Source organism: Adiantum capillus-veneris, chromosome 18 (assembly GCF_014529385.1).
Source record: "Adiantum capillus-veneris isolate H3 chromosome 18, ASM1452938v2, whole genome shotgun sequence".
In the NCBI taxonomy this organism is placed as follows: Eukaryota; Viridiplantae; Streptophyta; class Polypodiopsida; order Polypodiales; family Pteridaceae; genus Adiantum; species Adiantum capillus-veneris.
This window is the reverse complement of record NC_140948.1, coordinates 110280552-110308341: the sequence shown is the minus strand read 5'-3', so window position 1 is coordinate 110308341 and position 27790 is coordinate 110280552. Positions and strand designations below refer to the sequence as shown.

At 44.0% G+C, this 27790-nt stretch overlaps 1 protein-coding gene across 1 annotated transcript in view; it reads left to right on the top strand.

Annotated features, from left to right (window-relative positions):
- The window catches only part of LOC147436202 (uncharacterized), a 106120-nt gene that overhangs the window by 60745 nt on the left and 17585 nt on the right, over window positions 1-27790 (top strand). Inside the window, exons 3-5 of the mRNA XM_086487837.1 lie at window positions 5273-5295; window positions 23177-23207; window positions 24913-26399. Of these exons, the coding sequence (XP_086343963.1) occupies window positions 5273-5295; window positions 23177-23207; window positions 24913-26399 (1541 nt within the window). The remainder of the gene's footprint in view (window positions 1-5272; window positions 5296-23176; window positions 23208-24912; window positions 26400-27790) is intronic.

Below are 27790 nucleotides of genomic sequence, written 5' to 3'. Positions count from 1 at the left end.
AGGTGTCACATGCTGATCAAAAGATTGATCAAGATTATCAACCTGTTGTGATTCTTGATTCTCCACAAAATAAGGAAGCAAACCTTCAAATACATCATGTGTCTGCATATGAGGTACATCAAAAGCAACCATAGGTTGAGCAGTAGTTTCTGCAAAAATTACATCATGACTTTCAAAAATCTTGTATGTAGCATGATTGTAAAGTCTATAACCTTTACTTCCACTACTGTACCCCACAAATATACATTTGATTGCCTTATCATCAAGCTTCCCACGTAACTGCTGAGGGATGTGAGCATAAGCAAGACAACCAAAAACATGAAGATAACTGACTGAAGGTTTTCTGTCATACCAAGCTTCATATGGAGTAATGGTCTTCAAGGCACGAGTAGGACACCTGTTCAAAACATGTGCTGCACAAGCAACTGCCTCCATCCATAGCTTATGAGGCAAACTCTTAGCCTTGAGCATACATCTAGCCGTCTCCATTAAAGACATGTTCTTCCTTTCTGCAACACCATTCTGTTGTGGTGTGTATGGCATAGTGCATTGGTGTTTAATGCCTTTCTTTCCCAAAAAATCCTTAAATGCACCTGACATGTATTCACCTCCTCGATCAGTACGAAGAGTCTGTACTTTGCAACCTGTTTCATTTTAAACCATGGCGACATAATGTTGAAAAACTGCAAACACATCTGACTTTGCTTTGAGTGGATACACCCAACAAAACCTAGAAAAGTCATCAATGAAGGTCACAAAATAAAGGCTATTTCCTATAGATGGTGTCCTCATAGGACCACATACATCACTGTGTACAAGCTGCAACTTTCGTGTCCCTCTAACTGAACCATCCTACGAAAATGCAAATCTGTGCATCTTTCCAAGAACGCAACCTTCACATACATGTTTTGGTGGCATCTCCAATAAAGACAAATCATGCACCATATTATGACGTTGTAAAGTCATCAAACTGCCATAACTAACATGCCCAAATCTAGCATGCCATAACTCAACATCCTGCATGGCCTGAGTCTTTGTTTCTGCAATACATACCTGAATCTGCTTTTCATAACGATCTAGCACAAATAGTCCATTTTCCAGCGTACCTGTAGTGATAAGAGAATAACCATTCTCTCGATCTCGTACAACACATCTGTCATCCTCAAAAATGACCCGAAGACCATTTTTTGCAAGAGAGGATATAGACAACAAATTCTTCTTGATCCCTGGAACATATAAGACATCTGGCAAGCATAAATCTGAACCATCTGAAATGGTAATCAAAATCTTACCAACGCCTTTGATTGGATAAGAAGCATTATTTGCACATGTCACCTTCTTTCCTGCTGGAGCTGCATCCAATGAACAAAACAAATCCTTCCTTGAAGTAATATGCCTGGATGCACCACTATCAAAGTACCAAATCATTTGTGTCTCGTCAACACTGTAAGCAGAAAAATATGAACATACTACAAAAGCATAAGAATCCTGCACAAAGTTTGCAGACTCTTCTTTAGTTGTAGAAGAATCACCAGAAGCTAAAACAACCAAACTTGACTCTTTCTTCTTTTCTTTAGCAATTCGCTTTTTACACTCACTAATGTAGTGACCAGGTTTCTTGCAGTAGTGACATTTACCTTTCTTCTTGGACTTGTCGGAATCACCTTTAGACTTCTCTGAAGATTGTCCTGCACCAGACTTGGAGTGATGAGCACTCTCTTTACCCTTGTTTTTGTTCTGTACAACAAGAGCATGATCCATAACATCCACCTGTAAAGACTTGTTCTTACATGATTGATCCTCCTGCAATAGCAAAGCCACTAACTCTTCAAAATGAAGAGGCTCAAGATTAGCTCGCAAAGTCAAAGAAGTCTGAAAAGTCAAATAAGATGGTGGTAGTGAATTGAGTGTTTTGGAAACCAAGTCCTTCTCTGGAATCACTTCATCAATGCTAAGAAATTGCTCTTTAAGATCCCTGATTTTTGTAAGATGCTCGACAATATCGTCACCTTCGTCCATTGTATTTTGTCAAGTTGTTTCTTCAAAAACTCTATTCTGACAGCGTTTCTTCCTCCAAACATAGCTTGCAGAGTGTTCCAAGCATCCTCAGAAGTTCTGCAAGATCTGATATGTGGTGTGATTGTCCTCTTTATGCTTAAGGCAATCACAGCCATAGCTTGTGTATCTTTAGTATCCCATCTCTTTTGCTCTGGAGTGACTTGTGAGGGTCCTGTACCAACAGCTGCACCACGACCAGGCGTGGCAGGTGCAATGCTACCTGGACGAACTTCATCTCCAGATACATAATCCCACAATCCTTTACCAACCAAAACATTTTTGGCCATAAAAGACCAAAGAGAATAGTTGGTACCATCCAATTTGTCTTCGGATGTAAACGCACCAAAAATCTCTTTCTCCGTAGATTGAGCCATACTGTGGATGCACACAAGAGAGCAAAAGAACCTCCAAGAGATTCACAAATCTCCTCTCCAATCCAAGAAAAACTCTACACAAAATCTCAGCACAAAGCTAAGACAAGCTGCTTCCCAAAAGAACTGTTTACCTGAAGAAAATCTGTCAAAAAGCACACCCTCTTGATCTAAACGCCTCCGAAAAGTAACTTTTGCTACGCTGCTCAGAACAAAATTTTGACGGCTCGAACGGCTTCAAAAGGGGGATAAAACCCCAGGTCACCTACTTAGAATACTCCCGGAACGTCGAGGATGCTCCCACGAGCAAATTTTCCGAAAACTGCCTGAAAATTGTGATTGTGCGCGCGAACGCGAAAACGCAAGTAGAGGCTCTGAAAATCACCTTGCTCTGATACCAATTGTTGAAGATGATGAAACAGGAAACAGAAGGAAGATAGAAACTCAGAGTAGGAAGAAGATGGAGAAGGAGAAGACACAGAGCTTGTGTACGAGATCTCTGTAGTCTATCTCTCTGTATTAGAATAATAGAGTATATACAAACTCAGAGCTACAAAGCTTATATGAAACCCTAAGAGATAAGGTGTCCTTTCACACCAGATGTCCAGGGGGAAAAGCCCAGTTGGAGAAAAGTGCCCCTGGTGAAGCACGTATACACACTAACACTACTACATGTCTACAGCTCTCTACTTGTCCATTAGCTTGAGGGTGATAAGGTGTTGATTTGTGATGAATTACCATGAACTCATCCAACAAGAAGTCAATCACTTCGTTTAGAAAGTGAGTCTCTCTCGCTAACTATTTCGATCAGTAGCCCATATCTTGTAAATATATTTTTATAAAAGAATTTTGTTGTCATTTTTTAGTGTAGCTTTTGCTTTGACCCATTGGGTCAAATAGTCTATGGACACTATAATATAATGAGCATGTGTATGATATGTGGGAGGTACTATTGGTCCTACAAAGTCTATGCCCCAAAAGCCCTTGCCACCATCATAGGTCTTGAAGGAATTTTGTCTCTCCGCATATGTGTTTTTTGTTCGTTGACATTCACCAAATCTCTTCACATATTCTTCAGCATCCATGAACAAGGTCGGCCACCAGATTCCTGCAACAAAAAATGGCTTTCGCTGTTTTGTCAGCAGAAAAATGATCGCATGCTTGTCCAACATGAGCTTGTTCTAAGAATTGGATGTATTCACATTTTCTGGTGTATATCCGCAATTGATTGTCCTTCCCTCTCTTGTAGATATGATCCTCTATCAACACGTAACTCTGCACTTTGATCTAAATGGATTTTATTCTTGCTTTATTTAGCCGCTTTGGGAAGGTTCCTTTCGTTAGGTAATTCACCATGTATGAGCTCCACTTAGGTGCTACCCTTATTCGGAACAGTATATGTTAACCACCGGTGTCCACTTCTAGTAGCCATGGGTCGGGCTTGTCAGTCCAATAGGAAAAGGGTAAGAGTGATCGTCGATGAGAGGCACACTCTAACTGGAACATTCAAGGGTTAGTTGGCTAAGCATGGCACCCAAGTGTGAATGGGCGAGCTCATATGTTAGAAAATAAGACGTAGCTAAATAGATTTTTGAGTAGATTACTTAATGGAGAGAGATAGATTTCACACACAAGAGATTATAGAGTAGAGAGAGAGAGAGAATACACACGATATACGTGGTTCACCCAATGTGGGCTACGTCCACGGGAAAATAGCCACTCAATGGCTTTAGCACTTCAAAAGAAGAAGTAGTTTACAAAGGGATTAAACCCTTGATAGATCTCCCGCCTTGCTTCACTCTTACCACCTCACACTCACCTTGTTGCATCAACTTCACACTATGAAATGTTTTTAGAAATGGCTTCCTTTTATAGGCCAAAAGGGCTGCCCTCTCTTATGAGAGACAGCCATGTGTAGCCGCCCTTGTGCGAATAAGTCCAAATCGGACCCTCCAATCCGTCCATGTGTGGCCGCCCTTGAGAAGACAAGTCCGCTTTTGAATTCGCCCACCGGCCATCGACTTCCGACCACCAGCCACCGGCCATTGACTTCCGACCACCGGCCATCGGCCATTGACTACCGGCCACCGGCCAACTGACCGGTTGTTTTCCAACCACTTTCCGGCCATAATATTCCAACGGAAAAAAAAAAGTCTCGGGGGCCTCCGCCCCCGAGGCCTCTAAAGTTGCCCGTGATTCTTGTCCGTGAAAAATTTGGTTTCCGGTGAGTGATTTTCCTTCACGCACGATGGCTTCTCCTCATAATGGGGGCCTTACAAATGTGTGCTTTTACCACAGAAAATTACAAGGGTAAATCAGGCTCCATACTTAACAATCTCCCACTTGGAGACTGATCTCCAAACCAAACCTGTGACTGCTTTCCATTCTGGCTTCTTATCCTTGAATGCCGATTGAAGATGAGCAAAAGCTCAACTTCTCCTTGTTGACCACCTTTGTAAACATGTCTGCAGGATTTTCACTTGTATGCACCTTTCCTAGCTTTAGCTGTCCCTCTTCCAAAAGAGTGCGTATGAAGTGATATCTCACCTCAATGTGCTTTGTCCTTGAATGAAAGGCTGGCTTCTTCGCAAGATGGATAGCGCTTTGGCTATCATTGTACAAGACACAATTGTCTTGTTTGAATCCAAGCTCTTCTAAGAATCTGTGCAGCCACAGAATTTCTTTGCTTGCCTCCGTCATTGCTACATACTCTGCTTCCATGGTAGAAAGTGAAACCACTTTCTGCAGCTTTGAAGCCGAGCTTACTGCTGTGCCTCCAATAGTGAACACATAGCCAGTAGTGCTCCTTCGAGTATCTTTGTCACCTGCCATATATGCATCAGCATACCCTTCTAGAAAAATATCAGTTCCTCCAAAATACAAAGCATTTGTTGTTGTCCCTTTTAGATACCTAAGTATCCACTTCACAGCTTGCCAATGCTCTTTACCTGGGTTGTCCATGAACCTACTCACAACTCCCACTGCATGTGCAATGTTTGGCCTTGTCCAGACCATAGCATACATTAGAGAACCTACCGCTGCAGCATATGGAACTTTAGACATATAGGCTATCTCCTCTTGTGTCTTTGGACACATATCCTTCGTTAGTTTAAAATGACCAGCCAAAGGTTTAGAAACTGGTTTTGCATTTTGCATTGCAAACCTTTCTAGTACCTTCTTGATGTAATCTTCTTGAGATAGCTTTATTGTCTTCTTCGTCCTGTCCCTTGATATTTTCATACCAAGTATCCTCTTTGCAGCACCTAAATCTTTCATTGAAAAAGATTTGGACAGCTCCTCTTTTAGGTCTTTGATGTCTTGTATGTTAGCACTTGCAATCAACATGTCATCAACATACAACATTAGGATGATGAATTTCCCATCTCCCAAATTCTTCGTGTAGACGCAGTGATCCGAGTTGCATCTTGTGAATCCATGATCCAACATCCATCGATCAAACTTCAAGTACCATTGTCTTGATGCTTGCTTTAAACCATACAAGCTCTTCTTTAATCTGCAAACCATTTTCTTCTTGCCTTTTACTTCATACCCCTTTGGTTGAATCATGTAGATTTCCTCCTCTAAGTCACCGTGAGGGAATGCCGTATTTACATCCATTTGCGCGAGATTTAGATCATGAGCAGCCACAAGGCTTAAGACAAGCCTAATTGAGTTCATGTTTACAACAGGAGAAAATATTTCATTGAAGTCAATACCTTTCTTTTGAGAAAAACCTTTTACCACAAGCCTAGACTTGTACCTTTTCTTCCCACCTTCTTCTTCCTTCAGCTTGTACACCCATTTGTTTTGAAGTGCCCGCTTACCTTTAGGCAACTCAACCAACTCCCATGTTTGGTTGCGATGTAGTGAGTCCATCTCCACTTGCATGCTCTTCGTCCATTCTTCTTTGGATTCATGTTGCATAGCTTCTTCGTATGATTCCGGCTCTCCAAAATCTGAGATCAAGAGATGGTTGAAGGAAGGAACAAACCTTTCTGGAGGTCTACTTGCTCTTGTAGATCTTCGGGGAATAGGTTGAGGCTCCTCATTTGGTTGACGTTGTTGCACATTGTCACCGTTTGCAGTCCTTGAGTCTTCACCGTCCTCAAGCTCCATGTACTCATCACCTGTTTCTTTTGTTTGTTTTCTTTCCAAGTAATCTTTGTACATATTTTGTTCGTTAAAAATTACATCCCTACTCCTTAATATTTTACCATCTTCAGGATTCCATAGGCGATACCCAAAGTCTCCTTCTCCATAGCCAATGAAGAAACACTTTTTGGACTTTGCATCTAACTTTGATCTTAGGCTTCTATATATGTGCATGAAAGCCTCACACCCAAACACTTTGAGAAATGCATAATTCACCGGTTTACCTGTCCATGCCTCTTCTGGAACTCCCCCATCCAATGCCGTTGAGGGTGACCGATTGATTAAGTACACAGACGTACTTACAGCTTCCGCCCAAAGCTCAAGCAGTAGGCCTGCATGTAGCCGCATGCTTCGCGCTCGTTCCATGATTGTCATGTTCATCCTTTCCGAAATCCCATTTTGTTGAGGTGTCCTTGGGGTTGTCCTTTGCCTCCGAATGCCATTGCTAGCACAAAAGCTTTCAAAAGCTTGGCTGCAATATTCGCCTCCATTGTCGGATCTGAGGCATTTAACCTTGGTACCTGTTTCATTATCCAAAGTTGCCCCTGATTCTTGTCCGTGAAAATTTTGGTTTCCGGTGAGTGATTTTCCTTCACACACGATTGCTTCTCCTCATAATGGGGGCCTTACAAATGTGCGCTTTTACCACATAAAATTACAAGGGTAAATCAGGCTCCATACTTAACATCATATATAAACCTAAAAATCACTCATTCTGTCATTTGTGCAATTGAAGAGTGCTCTTGCTCCATCCCCATCTTCTTCTTCATCTCCTTGTGTCTGTGTGTATGTGTGTGTGTGTGTGTGTGTGTGTGTGTGTGTGTGTGTGTGTGTGTGTGTGTGTGTGTGTGTGTGTGTGTGTGTGAGAGAGAGAGAGAGAGAGAGAGAGAGAGAGACAGAGAGAGAGTGTGTGATCGAGCATTGCGACGGCACGGCGACGGCGAAGCGGTTGAGCACGGCACGGCGGTAGCTCCCTCTTCTTCGCGGCGAGGTATCCTCCACGAAGGCAAGCATAGGGCGGTGAGTGACACACCCTTCATCTCTTGAGCTTGCTATATTAATCTGGTTGTGTGATTGCAGCCATTTGTGGCTCACACACAGTGTACGGCAACTCCCTTGCTTTGACACGTGCAACATATGCGCTCATTTTTTTGGAACCGTTGCCGGGAAGATGCATTGCACTAAGCTTGAATAGCACTCTATACTGCTTTGTAGTGCAATTTGAGATGTAGGAAAGGTAGAGAAAGAAGGTGTGTGACTATTGAGAAGGATTTGTGAACTTTGTTTTTGCTGCAGTGTACTGTTTTCTATTAATAAAGTGTTGCAATGTACTGTTTTCTGTTGATAAGGTGTTAAATTTAAGGTATTAGATCTATAATGCTAGATCTGTAAGGTGCAGTAAGTAGATCTGTTAGTTGATTAGTTGCTATAGTATTGTGTTAAATAGTGTGTAACGGTAGCTCTGTTAGTTCCAAGTAGGTAGGTTAGGTGTGTGTGCGTGCACGCATGGCGTGGCGCGACCGTGCCGACCTTATCCCCCCCCAAAAAAGGAAGGACCGAGATCGGGAACATTTCCCCAAGCCCAAGCCCAAGCCCAAGCCCAGGTCCATGCTCAACCCTCAGACACCCTTTGGACTTACTTATTTTAGCCTCACGCTTAAGTAAAAATCGACCCTTTTAAAGACCATCGGAGCTTTGGGTAACCGAACGCTATGCTGTAAAGCACACCATGACCCCCTGAGCGATACACTCATTTCAAGCTATCCCACGCTCTAATCCAAAAAACAATCGTAGAAAGACATTAAAAAACATCAAAAAACGAGTGAAAACGGGGTGCAAAACACCCAAAAAATCAAGCGGTTAACCTTCGAGGGTATTCGCCAATGCTTATAGGGTGCCAAAGGCACATGCATCTGCACTTTGGTCATGTGCTAGAGGTTGAGCAACTAGCAAGCACTTCGACTTATGCGGGTTCTCAATTCCCACCTACCTTAGGTTCCGGGCCCTTAGCGGGGACCCAAGGTAGTACAACCCAAGACCCAAACATAGCGGCTAGTGACTCTTCATTTGACTACGATATTATGGAAGGGCATCCTACACCAAACCCCGAGCATGTAAATGAAAACGTACCTATCTGTGCCCCACAACCTGGATCTAGTGTGCTAAGTCGCTTTATAGAAACCTTTAATAGAGCTACTCGCTCTGAACTTGTGGCTAGTGAAGTTAACGAAGGTGAGGGAGAGGTAGATTTTCCATTGGTATCTCAGGGGGAGCCTATGTCCCCAAGAGTGTCCATGTCAATATCATGCCCCCTGCTTTCATGGAAAACCCTGCAAAGCAATCACTCCCCAAAGTTCTACTACCCGATGGTAGGAGTCTTGCGGAGGTGCAAGAAGTTGAGCGCTATATGCAAGCGGCTAGGGAGAGGAAAATGGAGATTTTCCTAGAACAACACCGAGGCATGAAGGGAAAAACCCCTGGGACAATAGGAATAGCAATCGAGCAATCGAGTGCTCCTAAGTTAGTAGGCAATGTGGGTCAAACTGTGGGGAACAACAATGCTTCCACCTGAAGAAAAACCTTTAGTACGTCGGGCCTTATTTCTCAACAAAAATTGGGAATATGCCCTACAAATTGATGACTGACCAGTGCACGGGTTACACATACCATATAGGTTGGTTAGAAGTTGTACAATCTACTTCTAGTGCCACAAGTCTAGAGGAGCGGCAACATATGATCTACAATGTCATCCATAGCATCATCCAATCGGAGAGGCAAAACTGAGGGATTAATATTCCTTCAACGGGCCTATGAGATTCTTGGATACGGGTAAGGCCAGACAACCGACACTATCACAGATGGAAACTCCTTTAGTGATTCCAATGGACCCTTCATATATTGTGTCTCCTGGAGTTTCGGTACAGTCTGAACCCACAAGTAGTAGTTTTACTTTTCCAAATCTAGCTCATCTTTCTCTCGGAGACACTATGGCTACGATACCTACTCCGATGATGAGTACAAAAAGTACACCTTGGACCTCGTTTGTTAGCATTGCACTGCTACCTAGTAGCATAGTGCCCCCAACAATACCTACATGGGTGCATCAAGCCTATGTACCTGTCGCACCTCATGCCCACCTAGCTCCCACACCCCCGATTATGCCAAGGGTGTACACTCCACAATGGCATTGACACCGGGTTAGCCGCACTGCCCTCTAGCCCGGCCTGAGAGTTTAGAGTTCTCGGATTTTGAAACCGAGAACCGCATGAATCACCATTTGAGGAGTCGGAGGTAAAGAAAACCACAAAAAAGGCATTTTTTCCTTATTATCACTGTCACCAAACCCCGGAGGGCGCATAAAATATCAGGGACCTCTCTATCCCTATAGAGGGCTGTCGTTTTTTTAAAAAACAATCTCTCTCTTTCTCTTTCATTATTTTTCCACATTCTCTCTCTCTAATCCCCCCCTCTTGGCCTCACATATACCCCTCTCTCCCCTCTTCTTTTCTTCCCACCGGCGGGCCGTGTTGCCTTTCTCTCTCACTATCTTCTCCCCCCTCTCACTCACTCACACTCTCTCTCTTCCCCTCGGTGGAGGAAGCCGCCATGCAATAATAATATTCTCTCTCTCTCTCTCTCTCTCTCTCTCTCTCTCTCTCTCTCTCTCTCTCTCTCTCTCTCTCTCTCTCTCTCTCTCTCTCGCTCTCTCGCTCTCTCTCTCTCTCTCATCCACACCCACTCCCTCACCTTCTGCCTCCCTCGCCACCTCAACCCGCTCTCCCGCTCGCTCTGTGTCGGAGGCCCGAAGGTGCAGTAAAACAGGACGAAGTCTCTCTCTCTCTCTCTCTCTCTCTCTCTCTCTCTCTCTCTCTCTCTCTCTCTCTCTCTCTCTCTCTCTCTTATTCTTATCCACACACACACACACCCTCTCACACTCCCTCCCTCGCTCTCTGTGTCGGCAACAGCTCGCTCTCCATCTCCCTCTCTGGCGCTCTCGTCCAAGCCTGTGCAGGCGTAGCCGGGTGACTGTTTTCTCTCTCTCTCTCTCTCTCTCTCTCTCTCTCTCTTACGCATACACACACACACACACACACACCACCTCTCCCCATTCTCTCACCATCTTCCCCCCCTCTCACCCACGCCGTCTCCTTCTTCCCCCCCCCTCGATCTCTATAAGAAGCTGCACGTAGTTTTTTTTAAATATATAATTTATATATATAAATATATATATATATAATCACTCTCTCCCTCATTCCCACACACTCTCGAGACACACACACACACACACACTTACACACCCACATTCAAAATTATATACATACATACACCCACCCACAAGCACACTTACCCGCACGTATATAAACACATACACACATGCGCATATGCACTTTTGATCGACACACTTAAACAAACTCACCAATATACACATACATACACATGCATGCATATACACACCCATAATAAGAAAACCAAAGGAAAGCAACACCAACAACAAAAAGAAGACGGCCAGCTCGCGTGCTGCCAACACCAAAACAAGAAGTGGCACCGAAGGCACGCCCTGGCTGGCACCGAAAGGAGGTAACACATAGCATCTCGGCTTCTCGCAACAAATACTGATTTCGGCAGCCCTAAACCTCACACCGACCACCCGAACCATCAACAAAACCCTTGTAAATTCCCCGAACTCCACACTTCCCTAATAACCTAGCCAGTGGTGGTTAGTAGATTGTAAAAAAACCCCCACCCCACTCTTTCCTCTCTCTATCTCTACCCTCTCTCTCTCTCTCTCTCTATCTCTCTTACTAGAGAGGCATCTAGATCATTTTCAGCCACCAGTGGATATTAGCAAGGACCATTCGCTAAAGACCACCTCTCAAGCCTATATAAAGAGGCCTCCGCTAAGCACAAAGGGAGACAAGTGAAGGAGGAATACACTAGCTCCATGCACTCTACATTGTAAGCACCACTAAGCACATAATGCACCCCAAGCTAGACAGCTCTTGGCATCAGGTTGAGTTGCAAGCTTGGGCATTTTAGCATTGGCAACATCACTACTTTCCCCATTCTCCACCACACCATGGCTGAGTTACTAGTCATGACCACTCCATGCACATAAGGTAGTCACTACTCTTCCACAAGGCAACATGAGCACGCTTGAGTTGAATGCATGGACACCATGCTACCTTGGGTCTCTCCTGGTTTTTGTGATTGACATCGTCGGTGGCTGCATCGTCTTGATGTTTTCCCTCAACTAACCTTCCCGCTAACTCCAACTCCGCCATGCACCATATGGCGCTCGCATTCCATCATGCATCCCTAGTGCCAAGAGCCAAGTTTGTAACCATCAAGACCACCATTTGTAAGTATCATTGTTGGAATTAGGGTTGCAGAGAAACGCACACAGCTTGCAGAAGATGAAGGAAGCTCAAGGCACACAATAGAGAGTGCGTTACTTAGTATGCAATGGAAAAGATGGATAGCCCTAGAGTGATGGGCATATATACAATGCTCGCAGGAAAAAACCTCCTAAAGAGCTAAAAAATGCCCCGGCGGTCCTAGTGTGTTCACACACATCAGTACCACATTTATATGGTAACAAATCCCCCCTGGAGTGATGCGGTGAACGAGAGCTGGCACATGAGTAAAGGGAAGTACCATGCCCTGAGGACATGATCAGTCCACAAAGGGGAGTAAGCCCAAAGCTTTGCGGAAAGCTTCAAGCTTCCCATGAGACAATGCCTTTGTGAAAAGATCTGCAAGGTTGTCCTGTGTTGGCATATAAGCCAAGCTGATCTCTCCTACTGCTGCTGCTAAGAGCCTCTCCCTGACATAGTGGTAATGCACCTCAATGTTCTTTGTGAGAGCATGAAAAACTGGGTTCCTCGCAACTACCCTATATACAAGCCAAGCTGATCTCTCCTACTGCTGCTGCTAAGAGCCTCTCCCTGACATAGTGGTAATGCACCTCAATGTTCTTTGTGAGAGCATGAAAAATTGGGTTCCTCGCAACTGCCCTCGCAACTGGGTTCCTGGCATATATACAATGCTCGTGGGAAAAAACCTCCTAAAGAGCTAAAAAATGCCCCGGCGGTCCTAGTGTGTTCACACACATCAGTACCACATTTATATGGTAACAAATCCCCCCTGGAGTGATGCGGTGAACGAGAGCTGGCACATGAGTAAAGGGAAGTACCATGCCCTGAGGACATGATCAGTCCACAAAGGGGAGTAAGCCCAAAGCTTTGCGGAAAGCTTCAAGCTTCCCATGAGACAATGCCTTTGTGAAAAGATCTGCAAGGTTGTCCTGTGTTGGCATATAAGCCAAGCTGATCTCTCCTACTGCTGCTGCTAAGAGCCTCTCCCTGACATAGTGGTAATGCACCTCAATGTTCTTTGTGAGAGCATGAAAAACTGGGTTCCTCGCAACTACCCTATATACAAGCCAAGCTGATCTCTCCTACTGCTGCTGCTAAGAGCCTCTCCCTGACATAGTGGTAATGCACCTCAATGTTCTTTGTGAGAGCATGAAAAATTGGGTTCCTCGCAACTGCCCTCGCAACTGGGTTCCTGGCATATATACAATGCTCGTGGGAAAAAACCTCCTAAAGAGCTAAAAAATGCCCCGGCGGTCCTAGTGTGTTCACACACATCAGTACCACATTTATATGGTAACAAATCCCCCCTGGAGTGATGCGGTGAACGAGAGCTGGCACATGAGTAAAGGGAAGTACCATGCCCTGAGGACATGATCAGTCCACAAAGGGGAGTAAGCCCAAAGCTTTGCGGAAAGCTTCAAGCTTCCCATGAGACAATGCCTTTGTGAAAAGATCTGCAAGGTTGTCCTGTGTTGGCATATAAGCCAAGCTGATCTCTCCTACTGCTGCTGCTAAGAGCCTCTCCCTGACATAGTGGTAATGCACCTCAATGTTCTTTGTGAGAGCATGAAAAACTGGGTTCTAACGGTCAGTGTAGATAGTGTTGGCAGTGTCCTATCCAACACCCAAATCATCCATAAGGCATCTCATACACACTCAATCGTAGCTGTAAGGACTGCCCTGTACTCAGCCTCACAACTTGAAGTGGCCACAATAGGTTGCTTCTTGCTCAACCATGACATACATGAACTGCCAAGCATGAAACAAAAACCACTTGTGGACACTCGGGTGTCAAAACAACCAGCCCAATCTGAGTCCGAAAAAGCATGTAAGTCTAGCGGCAATGATCCCCCCTTGGGATAAAACAATCCAAGATGTAAAGTGCCACTAAGGTAGCGGAAAATACTCTTGACAGCCTGCCAATGCTTAGACCCTGGGCTATGCATAAATTTGATGACCTATGAGATTGCAAACTGAATATCTGGCCTCGTGTTGCATACATAAATGAGGCAGCCAACAGCATTTTGGTAAAGAGTGACATTAGCAGGATCGCCAGCATCACGTAGACTAAACTTCAAACCTGTTTCCATGGGAGTTGCAATAGGTTTGCAATCCTCAAGTCCAAACTTACATAGAAATGTCTCTATGTAACTTTTCTGACACAAGGCAGTACCACCATCACATTGCTTAAACTGTATACCCAAGTAATGATGCAGCAGCCCCAAATCTTTCATCTTGAAAGTAGCATTCAAATCAGCCTTAAATTCAGCAATATGTCTCTCATTTGGTCCAGTGATCGGCAAATCATCAACATCAAGAACCACAATGAGAAATACATCATCCTCATGCTTTACATACAATGTGCTTTCTGTTGGACTGTTACGAAAGCCTCATTTAACCAAATGAGTGTCAGCTTTCTCATACCAAGCACGAGGAGATTGCTTCAACCCATACAAAGCCTTCTTACATCTGCACACTTTGTCCTCTTGTCCTTTTATGACAAAACTGCGAGGCTGCGTTACGTAAACTTCTTCAAATATGTCACCATTCAAGAAAGCAGTAACAAAGTCTGATTGATGTACATCCCAACCAAAATGAGGTGCCAATGTACATAGAAAACGCACAGTAGTCATACGACAAGTGGGAGCAAAAGTCTCTTCATAATCTATGCCTTTTTGATGTGCATAACCCTTTGCAACAAGTCAAGCCTTATGGCGATCGATCTCACCATCCGGCTTGCGTTTCAACTTGTAAACCCACTTCGTACCAATGGCCTTTTTGCCAGGAGGCAAATCACATGAAGTCCATGTGTCATTTTCTATAAGTGCATCATATTCTGATTGCATGGCAGCCATCCAATTTTTTGAATTCTGTGCTTCATCAAAAGACAGAGGCTCCTCAACATCATGTAAGCTAGACGCAGCCAAAGCATAACAATCTGATGCATAATATGCATGGCGAGAGCCTGAACAAGTACGACTAGACAAAGGTGCATCCAATTTACTTTCACGCAAAGTGTGCACCAACCATTTTGGCATACCTCTAGCTTGCTCATTTTGTGCCCTTTCCTCATCAAGTACATCATGTACATCTGCATCAGTAATAGGCTGATCTGTAACATTTTCAGAAACCCCCATAGGTTGTACTTTTGCGTCATTGGAAATTACATTTGTATTTCCACCACTGGAAAGAGGCAACAAAGTGTCATAAATGTCTTGTGAGCTTACATTATTGTCTCTAGTACATGATAGCAAGGGCTGAACAGAATCTTCCACAAACACTACATCCCGTGAAACCAGAATACGCTTTGTTTGCGGATGATATAACCTATCACCTTTGCTTTCAGCACTTTAACCAACAAAAATACATTTGACAGCCTTATCATCCAGTTTTCTGCGCTGTGTTTGTGGCACCAAAGCATATGCCAAACATCCAAAAACACGCATGTGCTCAATATAAGGATTTTTATCATGCCATACTTCATATGGAGTAATAGACTGCAAAGTTTTCGTAGGACACCTGTTAAGTACATAAGTGGCACACATGATGGCCTCAAGCCAAAAAAAATGCGACAAAGCTTGACTTTTGACCATACATCATGCCATTTCCGTCAATGACTTGTTTTTCCTCTCAGCAAAACCATTTTGCTGAGGTGTATAAGGTGCTGTACATTGGTGTTTTATCCCACAACTAGCCAAAAATGCATTAAATTCATGAGACATATACTCCCCCCCTCGATCGGAACGGAGGGTGCCCATAGTACATTTCGGGACATTTTCAACCATAGCCAGAAATTGTTTGAAGCACATAAAAACTTCGGAATTCTCTTAAGTGGAAATACCCATGCATGCATGGAGTAATCATGAATGAAAGTCACGAAGTAAAGGTAATTGCCCAAGGACGGAGTTTGCATGGGCCCACAAACATCACTATGCACAAGCTGCAACCTACATGTGGCCCGTACTGAACCATCCTTTGGAAACTTAGAACGCTGCATCTTACCCAAAATACGGCCTTCACAAACATGTTTGACAGGTGCTTCAAGACGTGGCAAAGAAGCAACCATATCAGATTTCTACAAACGCAGCAAACTAGCAAAATTCAGATGACGAAAACGTGCATGCCAAAGTTTTGCATCTGAAATAGCCCTTGAATCTGCAACAGCATTTGCAAAATTTTAAGAAAAGCTCCAAGCACAACTAGACAAACTCCACATCTCCATCGAAGCTCGAGTGCTAGGTATAACGGTAATCGATTTGCAGTGGAAGAGTCAACCAACACGCCAAACGCAGTGGATATACATAGGCCGATGCTAAGAAGAAGAAGGAGAAGATCGAAACCATGTCCGCAACCTACAACGAGCCTGCAACAACAAGATGGAGGGAGCTCTGCACAATAGAGAATCAACACTAGTCTACTTCGAGAATCGTGTAACTCAAGTCACCGAGGTAATTATCACAGTCAGTTTCCATGTCGCACCTGATGTTGCAGCACAGATAACGGAAGCACATGCTCACGCTCTCAGTAGAGAGACTAGGGATCTACTGAGCTTGTTTCAGGAGAGAACACCTCCCTCTCTAACAAGCTTGGACAGTGACTAAGCACCTCTAAGCTTCACATGAATCAATACAGCTGACCCCAAGGCAGATCACACATGATACGAGTGCGTTCAATCAAGGTAATACTAGACTTGAAGGCTCACTACCAGCACGTCATTGACACCATGTTGGGTGGGAGTGCTTCTTTGAGGTTCTCGCATCAGATCAGCCATTTGTCTTACCTTTGGTACAAGGCAATGTACCGTTTGAGATTTTAATCTATGTTCTAGTATAAAAAGGATCTACACGCCTCCTTGTAAAGAAAAAAAAAACTTTTGATTGCAAGCTAAGCAGTGTGTCTTTCTAGCTCTCTCTCTCTCAGTAATCATGGCAAGTGTAGCATTTCCAACATTTAAAGGAAAGAAGGGGGAGGATTTGGTAACAGATTTCCTAGGATGACTTTGAAGTAGCATGTGTAGTAAGCAACAAAGATACAGATGAATCCCGCGTTAGAATCTTTAAGCATCTCATGAAGCTGGAAGCTAGGTCATGGTACAACGCACTTCCACAAGCAACTAAGGATGATTGGGAGTCCTTAAAAACTGCTTTTAAGAGGCGCTTTGGGGGAGGTACCACTTCAGAGAAACTGTGGGACAGGTTGAGAGACTTGAAGCAGGAGGGTCTTTTAGAATATGCCACCTGTGAGTCCAAATTTATGGATTTGTGGGAACGGTGGGTTGAGTCATTGGCAAGAGGGGAAGCTGCACCCGATTTCCTAAAAAAGGATCGGTTCACGCATGGCTTATGGATGCTTCTCAAGGAGAAGGTGAAGGGTAGATTCCCGGCTACGTACGAGTTAGCAATCGAGATTGCTCACCTTAAGGACAAGAAGCTGCGAATGAAATCCAAAGAAACCGAGTCAACAGAAGCAAGAACATCGCATTGACCAACAACCATGACAACCACCATTCCTCCACCACCACCGACTCCTGGGGTAAGAGATGACCAACAAGATATGTTGGCCCATATTACTGAACAACTGCAGAATTTGTCTATCCACTTGATACAGCAAGGAAGGAAGCAAGAAAGAGATCAAGACCCAGGAAGAGCACGACAACAAAACAGGGAGTATCACTGCTACAACTGTGGAGAAGATGGTCACGGTATGTACTACTGTCCCAAACCACGACAAACTATAATAGAGGAGGTAGGAGAAACCAACTGTCACCCCCTAGAGAGAGAACACCCCCACCCCGAGCACCAGCCCCACCAACACAAATTCTACGTCCATCCTAGGCACCACCACAAGCACCCATTCCACCTCTTCCATGGGCACCACCACCTGATTGCCTTGTAAACATCATAAGGCTAGAAGAGAAAGGAAAGGCCGTAGTAGTGGATCCACCCAGAGCGAAGGAGAGGGATAAGGCTAAGAACAAGGTAACCTTTGTAGAACCATTTGAATCCATGCCTGTAAAGAGATCTAGGAGAGAGAAATCTACACAATCTAATGATGAGAGAAGCATGAAAGGAGAGACTAGCAAGAGGCCATCAAGGCCACGATGGAAATTAGGCATCACCGACTTCCAGTTAGGGGAAAGTTCTAGGCCCTATGATCTAACATTGGATGTGGCAAATCAAGGACCAAAGATTACATGGCCACAATTGCTACATCTCGTAGCAAAGGTAAGGCAACAATGGTCTAAAATGGTGAGTACAAGGCGCTCCAAAGCAAAGGTAGCCGGAGCAATTTCGGGTTGCAACATGGATGACATCCTTCCAATTGTCGACGTCAACATAAAAGGTAAGAGGGTTGGAAACACCTACATTGATGGAGGTGCACAAATTTGCGTGATGAGTGAAGCTATGATGCTTCGGCTGGAGCTCGAGGTTGACAGGCCTTCTCCATGCAAGGCAAAGATGGCAAACAATGCAAAAGTAAAGTGTGTAGGTGTGGTAAGTGCTGTGAAGATAAAAGCTTTCAACACTAAGGTAGAAGTAGATGTTTTGTAATGCCTACTCAGGGGGAGGGCTATCCATTAATCTTGGGAAGGCCATGGTTGATGGCCATGAAGGCAAAATAGGAGAGCACATCCACCGACGAAAGTGACAGTTCCATCAATGTGATGGGTATCATCATGAAGGATCCACAAAGGGTAAGCACAACTGGCGATCCGTCACTAGAAGGGCAACACAATGAAGAGGAAAGTCAATCACCTGGCCTAGGAGAAAGTAGGTTGAAGGGTATGTTGTCTACGGAATTAGAAATTGAGGAGAAAGATAATCTTTTGCAAATGTTGATAGGATTTCCTGACCTTTTCATTGACAACTATGAAAGAATCACAGGTATTACAGTAGTGGAACATCATATTAAGCTGAAGGAAGGGGTAAAACCAGTTGTGCAAAAGCTAGGATGGCTGGGGGCATACAAGAAAAGGCACTCCTGGACGAGGTAAGGAGGCTACTAGAAGCAAGGTTCATCTATCCTGTAGAAAACTCAGAGTGGGTGTCACCTGTAGTAGTGACACCTAAAAAGAATGGTAAGTGGAGGGTCTGTGTTGACTACAAACCACTAAATGCAGCTACAAAGAGAGACCACTTTCCTCTCCCTTTCTTGGATGAAATTTTGAATGAAGTGGCGGGTTTTGAATGCTACATCGTGTGTGATGGTTATTCTAGGTATTTTCAAATACTCATAGCCGTGGAAGATCAGCTGAAAACCACTTTCATTACGCCATGGGGTTGTTTTGCATACATAGTTATGCCATTTGGTCTCAGAAATGCACCTGCCACATTCCAAAGATATGTCACTGTGTTCATCGATGATTTTTGTATATATAGCCCTCGCTTTTCACACTTAGAAAAGGTAATTGAGGGTTTGGCAAGGTTGCAAAGCCTAGGTGGGCAGTTAAATGTGGAAAAATGCCACATTGGGGAAAGTAGAGTCATTCTGTTAGGCCATGAAATTTCAGCGAAAGGTATCAACGCCGATCCAAGTAAGGTGTCTGCACTCATAGCCCTACCTTCACCAACAACCGCACGTCAACTGGTCTCTTTTTTACAAAAGGTGAGGTACTTGAGTAGATTCATACATCTACTATCACAACTTGTTCTACCACTACAACAGCTCACTCAAAGATCAAGTTTCACCTGGGACGAGGAGAGCGAACATCACTACAACAAGGTAAAGGAGGTCTTAGCCACCCTACCAACTATCTCATCACCTAAGTGGGATGAAAACTTCTATGTCACCTCAAGCGTGGGTGATGACTCCTTGGGCACCGTGCTACTCCAAAAGGATACAAAACATCGTTCATGAGGCCAATTTACTTCTCCAGTCGAATGATGACAGTAGCTGAGAAAGGTTTCACCCATGTGGAACACCTAGTCCTAGCTCTTAGATTTGCAACTACAAAGTTTAGGTCATATTTACTGCCTAACCAATTTGTGATTCTAACCATGGATGAGATGTTTCCCTATGTTGTACAACACATGGATGTTTCTGCTAGGATTACTAAATGGCTAGTTCGTCTGCAAGAATTTGATTGCACGGTACAAGTGGAAAGCACGACAAGGGCAAGCTTGGGGGGACTTATGACCTACCAAAACTTTGAGAAGAAGGAAAGCAATCTAAAGGGGAAGGACTTCAACCACTTCCAGAGCCATCAATGGTAGAGAGAGCACACTCTCTCTACTTTGATGGAGCCTACAAGCGAGCATCTGACAAAGCAGCTGTAGGCATAGTGGTCTTTGATGACAAAGGTATCAAGGTATTTTCGCTTGGCCATTTGTTAGAATCACATTCTAACAATGAAGCTGAGTATCCAGCACTAACCAAGTGTTTACAATGGTGCGTCTTGCAAGGGGTAAAACGCCTTAATGTATTTGGGGATGCTCTACTTTTGGTAATGCAAGTAAATGGAGTATGGACCTAAAAAAATCCTAGCTTGAGGACTCACTTAAGCTATGTAAAAACTCTGTTGGGTAAGTTTGAAGAAGTTCAATTGCACCACATCCCAAGGGCTCAAAACCATGAAGCTGATGCCCTAGCAAGCAAAAGATTGCAGGAAGTGGTGGTTGGGGCTAAAGCTAAAGCTCCCTCTATTCCAAGGTAGTGATGCCTTACCTGACATCATGCATTTTTTGGAAACAGGGGAATGTCCACTGGATCTAACAAAGGGACAGAAGCAATGGCTTACCCGGAAGGCCAAAAGGTATCGGCTTATCAATGACGGTTTGTATTGTAAGGGTAAGGACCAAATACTCAGGAAGGTCCCTCTCTCTAATGAAATTATGGAGGTAATTGCCAATTGTCATGATGGTCTTTGCGGTGGTCACTTTACCCTAGATATAACAAGTAGGAAAATCTTGCAGGCTGGTTTTGTATGGCCTAGCCTCAAGTGTGATGTACACCACTGGTGTAAGACATGTAAGTTGTGTCAAAAGGCCGGCACCATGTCACTCATGCCTGAACCACAGACACCTATCCTTTCATATGGAACATTTAAAAAATGGGGTATAGATGACATAGGACCAACTCAGGGAAGTTTTACATCATCATGGGAGTTTACTATATGACTAGATGGGCGGAGACTACATCCACAACTAGAATCACAACGGTAGAGGTAGCTAAGTTTGTCTATGAGCACGTATGCTAAAAGTTTGGCACACCATTAGAAATCGTCTTTGATAGAGAGCCAGGTTTCAGAGCAGACTTGATAGGAGAGCTAATGCAAAAACTAGGCATTACAAGGAGGCACTCATCACCATATTACCCTCAATGTAATGGTTTAGTAGAGAAAGTGAATGGAATGGTTTGTAAAGTTATCACCAAGCAGGTTAACAATCATCTTGGAGATTGGGATAAGTATCTACTCCCAACTTTGTGGGCCTACAGAACCTCATTCCGTACATCTTTCGGGTTCACACCATATCATTTGGTATATGGCAAGGAGGCAATCTTGCCCATTGAGGTGAAACTACAAAGTCTCAGAGTGATGGAAAGCCAACTTCAACGACCCAACATGCATTTGAGAGATCACATCCTCAACTTGGAAAGACTACAATTGGACAAAGAAGAAGCAATCAATTATTAGGCGGCACAGGCAGAGCACAGACGGCTTAACTTTAACCAGCATCTTCAGCACAAAGAATTAAAGAAATGAATGTTGGTGCTCCGCTACGACAATCGTTTCGACACACGCAAAGATAAGAAGCTCCTACTCCAATGGGAGGGCCCTTTCATCATCAGGAAAAGGTATGCCAATGGGAGTTACAGCTTATGGAAGTTGATGGCAAACTTCATAAAACCAGGTTAAATGGTTGGCGGCTCAAACCTTATTTTCTTCTATTTGATCAGGCTCCATCTATCGACATTCCTGATGAGGATACACCATCAACCTCCACCTCCAACAACAATGATTAAACAGATGAGTTAGAGGCATGAATGACCCTAACCTTAGGGAGAGGGCTAATGACACTTGGTTAGCCGCACCGCCCTCTAGCTCGGCCTGAGAGTTTAGTGTTCTCGTATTTCAAAACTGAGAACGACATGAATCACCATTCGAGGAGCCGGAGGTAAAGAAAACCACCAAAAAATGCATTTTTTTCCTTATTATCACTGTCACCAAACCCCGAAGGGCGCATAAAATATCAGGGACCTCTCTATCCCTATAGCAAGCCGCCATTTTTTTTAAAACCTCTCTCTTTCTCTTTCATTATTTTTCCACACTCTCTCTCTCTCTTACCCCCCCTCTTAGCCTCACATATTGTTAACCCTCACGCACATTCCTATCACCTACGACGGACGTTGTATTATTTATTTGGTAGAGTCAGGTACCGGGTTTGTCCGTCCAACAGAAAAAGGGTAAGAGTGATCGCTGATGAGAGGCGCACTCTAACTGGAACATTCAAGGGATTAGTTGGCTAAGCATGGGCACCCAAGTGTGAATCTCCATCTTCTTCTTCTTCATCTCCTTGTGTGTGTGTGTGTATACATGAGAGAGAGAGAGAGAGAGTGCGATCGAGCATTGCAGCGGCACGACGGCAGTGAGGCGGTTGAGCGCGGCATAGCGGCATCTCCCTCTTCTTCAAAGTGAGGAATCCTCCACGATAGCAAGCGTAGAGCGGTGAGTGACACACCATCGCCATCTTTGAGCTTAGTAGTTTAGGCTTGTTGTGTGCTTGGAGCCATTTGTGGCTCGCACACAGTGTATCGGCAAGTTCCTTGCATTGACACGTGCGACATACGTACACATTTTTGGCACCGCTGCCATGCCATACACTAAGCTTGAATGGCACTCTGTGCTTCTTTTGTGGTGCAATTTCAATTGTAGGAAAGGTAAGGAAGGAGGGTGTGTGTGTTGAGAAGAAGGATTTTGTGTGGCTACTGTGTATTTCTTTGTTAATGACGTTTTCAAAGGTACTGTGTTTTTTTCTTTGTGATAAGGTCTTAGTATTAAGGTTGTTAGTTCTGTGTAATGCAAAGTACAGTAAGTAGGAAGTAGATCTGTGAGAGCTAATGAAGTGTGTTAGTGTGTAACAGTAGGTGTATTAGTTGTAAGTAGGTAGGTAGAGTGTGTGTGTGCTCACGTGCAGGTCGCGACGACCTTATCCTATTAATAAAATATTTTTTAAAAAAATAAAAAATAATTAAAAAATTTAAAGGTAGGACCAAGATCAGGGATATCTCCCAGACCCAAGCCCAAGCTCACGCTCAGGCTCAGGCTTCAGTCGCCCTTTAAAATTACGTATTTTAGCTTCACACATAGATGAAAATCTACTTTCTTGAGGACCAACGGAGCTTCAGGTGACCGAACGTTGTGTTGTAAAGCACACTGCGACCCTCTGAGTGATACGCTCGTTTTGAGCTATCACACACTTTAATAAAAAAATCGATCATTAAAAAACATAAAAAAACGAGTGAAAACGAACGCTTAAAAAAGTAAGCGGTTAACCTTCGAGGTTATTTGCCGACGCTTGTAGGGTGCCAAACGCACATGCATCTGCACTGTGGTCGTGTGCTAGAGATGGAGCAACTAGAGAGAATTTCAACTTACGCGAGTTAACAAGTTCACCTACCTTAGGTTCCGAGCCCTCGGCGGGGACCCAGGGTAGTACAAACCAAGACCCGAACATAGCGGCTAGTGACTCTTCCTCTGACTACGAAGTCATGGGGGGTTTCCCAATGCCTAATCCCGATAGCTCAAGCCAAGACATACTTGCCATGGGTCCAGGGTCCGGGCCGAGCGTGCTTAGCCGCTTAAAAGAAACATTTAGTAGAGACACTCACTCCAAACATGGAGCTAATGATGTAAATGAGGGGGGTGGGGAAGTAAATTCTCCATTCATGAACAACATAGACCCTATGCCCTTAGAGAATGTGCACGTGAATACTTCATTCACTGCACCTTCTGACTCTTCAGAGTTGTTCCCCTCCCAGGTCATATTACCCGATGGTAGAAGCCTTGCCGAAGTGCAAGAGGTTCAGCGGTGTATTCTTGCAGCAAGGGAAAAGGAAATTGAGAGCTTACGCAAGGCGGAGCAACAAAGAGAGCTAAAATCAAAAGCTCCTATGTTAATATCTTTGCTAGGAGATCAATTGAGTGCTCCTGACTTAACAACCGCTAAGGGCCGACCCCTAGAAAGAAACATTGCATCTAGCTCAAAGGACACCCCTAGTACCTCAATCCTAGATGGAGCATTCTTAAATAAGAACTGACAGTACGAACTACAAACGAAAACTCTAACCGACCTATACATGGGTTGGTTAGATGTCCTACAATCCACAATGGGTGCTACTAGTGTGGAGGATCAACAAAAAAGAGTTTGTGAGGTCATCCATAGGGTCATTGAGTTAGAAAGACAGAACAAGGGGATCAACATGCCTTCAACGGGTCTCATGAGATTCTTGGATACAGGGAAGGCTAAACAACCGACCTTATCGTAAATGGAGACTCCCTCGATAAGTCCGATGTATCCCCCATATGTTGTTACGCCAAGGGTCTCGGTGCAATCTGAGCCCACAAGTGATAGCTTTACCTTTCCAAGTCTAGCTCATCTTTCCCTTGATGACACCACGACTACCATGCCTACCCCAATGATGGCCATGCCGAGAAACACGCCATGGACCTCATTTGTTAGTAAAGCACCACTACATGGTAGCTCAATGCCTGCAACAGTACCTACAAGTGTGTACCAATTGTATACACCCATGGGTCCTCATACTCATGTAGCTCCTACCCCTCCCATTGTTTCAACTACCTATGCTCCACAACCACAACACCTAAGTTCTTATTTCCATGGGACTATACCGGCTAGCATTAGCATGTCACATCCAACGTCTGCTATGCATAGGGCCACACATATGAACTTTGGGCCACCACATGGCACAACACCGTACCCAACGTGGAATTCAAGGGCTTCCTATGCGCCAAATCCCAATGCCAATACCTACTCCACATGTAGTCTCTGGAGCACCTCCACCCACAGTGCCTGCTCACTTAGGTGACTTGGCAACATTTGCTCAAGCTATTGGTCGATCTATTGCTGAGAATATGTGTAACACATCTAATAGAGAGCCTAGAAGTAAGGCAGTACAAATAGCCAAGCTCACACAAAAATTTATTGCAGACGGGGATGTGAGAAAGCATATCAAAGTGTTTGAACAAATATGCGATTCTCTAGGAGAACACAATGACCTGCACAAGAGTAATGCTTTAAGCCTAACCTTAAGTGGGAAGTCAGGGGATTGGTATAGAACCCTAAGGGTGGAAGAAAAAACGATTTACCCTACTCTTAGGAGACTGTTCTTGAAAGAATACATACGAGAGGGAGTACTTTGGGGAGTAGCCTCTCAACTCCAGAAAGCCCAACGAGAGGAAGGAGAGTCGGTAAGAGACTTTATTAGTCGCTTAAAGCATTTGAATTCTCGTTGTAATCCAAACAAGCGCTTCAACAATAATCAATTGCTTGATAGATTCATTAGGGGATTACGACATGAGGATATCTACAATGGCCTAGTCATTAGAGGTATCACCACTTGGGAAGCAGTCACCACCAATGCAATCCAATTGGAGGATAATTTAATGATTCAAGGAGAAAGTGTGTCTGTTGAGACTAAATCTATTAGTTCGCAAGCATCAGGACATCAACCAATGACCTTAAAGCCTGTTGCTAAGGAGTCAAAGATATCTCAGATGACCTTAGCAGATCTCACCCAGGCTATTCAAGAGAGTCTTAGAGACAATCGTGCTTCGCAAAACAATCATATGTATCCAAGAAGGGAGCAACAATGGTGCTCGGTATGCTATGGACCGCATAATGCCAGTGAATGCCCTACTTTTAGAGTAAAATTCAATGGGAACTGCAATGCCTGTGGGAGGTATGGTCATCAAGCTAAGGATTGCATAGTATTTAAGCGCACGATGGCCAATAGACCAACCTTAGCATGGACAGATACACCTCGAGTGCCTGCATTGATGTCCGCCCCACCTCTTGAACAAACATCACAACACATGGTCCCTGGGGCCCAAAATGTTGTTCAAACAACACCCTTAACACATCCAGTGCTAGGACCGCAACCACCACATCCGAGAATCACTTCTGTGAATCAAGTGGATTGTGAGTCATCTATTGCTTGTTTGGAAGGCTGTGAGGAAGATATAGACCCTAATATTGCCTATGGGATTGATGCGCTTGAAGAAAGTCCACAATACTACATGGAGGACTATTGGGGACAAGTCAAACCTGTCTATCAATTAGCTGCTCTTGTTGCAAGAGGTCAAAACATCACTTACACTACCAAGAGACCACCTCTTCAATGCTATGAGTGTGGAGGTCCACATCATGTGGCCGAGTGTCCTATTAGGCTACAAAAGAACGCCACACTAATGCAAACCAATCAAGCAAGCATATCTACAATGTCGATACTCATGTGTAATCGATGTGGCATAGATCATTTCATTGCCCAATGTCCAAATAATCCAAATGCACCGAAGATCACGCCATTAAAATTGAAGTTACCAAGGAGCCATCACAAAGTACACTTGTGGTACCAGTAAACGTACTCACACGATCGATGCTGCAAAAACAAAATTATATTCTTGAGGAAAGAGACTCGGCATCAATTGCCCAATCTCAGAAAAAGAAGAAAACACAAAGGAAGAGATCGCCAAAAGCAGCGAAGTCAGACCCCAGTTCAAAGACCAACATAGGGACTGGTGAAGACCCCGTATATATGAATGACGCTGAAGAGGATTCCGATTCAGGAGAAACCATGGAGACCAAAATGGCCACTAAGATAGAAACCAAGAAGAAGGATCTTCATGAGCCACAATGGCCAGGATCCAAGAAGAAGATAGGAACTTATCCAAACCCTACAGAGGAGATTGAGCGAGTCAAGCAATTAAGGAGTTTGGTAGAAGATATCCAAAGGGATCTAGAACTAGCACCTAGGCAGATCCAGATTATAGACACCATGTTCCCTACACAACAACAACCTCACCAAGTCCATAGACCCTTAGCCATACCTAGTGTCATCCAAGAAGAAAGTGACTTAAAGTCATGGGAAAGTGGGTGTACTCACTTCTTGATGGAAAGAATGTTTACAGAGGGACTACTTGATCCTATCGAAGAAATGGAGATCCCATCTTCCCCACGTCAAGGGACTCAAGGCCAAAAGGTGTCGTAAAACATTGCCAAATTGATGGATTTCATGTCTTCAGAAGTTAGAACCACCATCATGTCCAAACTATATAAAGACACTGAGCTAGTCTCAGCTCTTGGAGCCTTCCTCAATGGAGAACTAAAGTTTGGGCTACCACAATTTGCACAAATGGATGGAGTTGGGGAGATTCCAATAGAGGAGGAACACTTAGATCCACAACCCAACCTAGATGAGAATCTTGTTATACAAATACTTGTTAATAGGTTGGGACAATACTTTGAGGGTGATGAATGACCAATGCGACCATCCTTGATGGTGGCACTGGGGTTAGCATTGTGACTAAAAATTGTTGGGAAACTATGGGAAGACCTCACCTTGCAACCACAACCATAGTAGTGAAGATGGCCAATGGGTCTATTGTTAAACCTATTGGGATGCTAGAAGATCTCAAGATCAAGGTCTTTGGACATAAAATAAGGATCACCTTTATTGTTATGGATTCGTCCAAACACACTATGGCATCGGAGATGATCTTAGGACATCCTTTCATGAGGGAAGAAAAACTGGTGCTTGACTGGTCTAAAAACCATGTCTACTTGCAATTCCTAGATTCTGTCATTCGAGTGGATC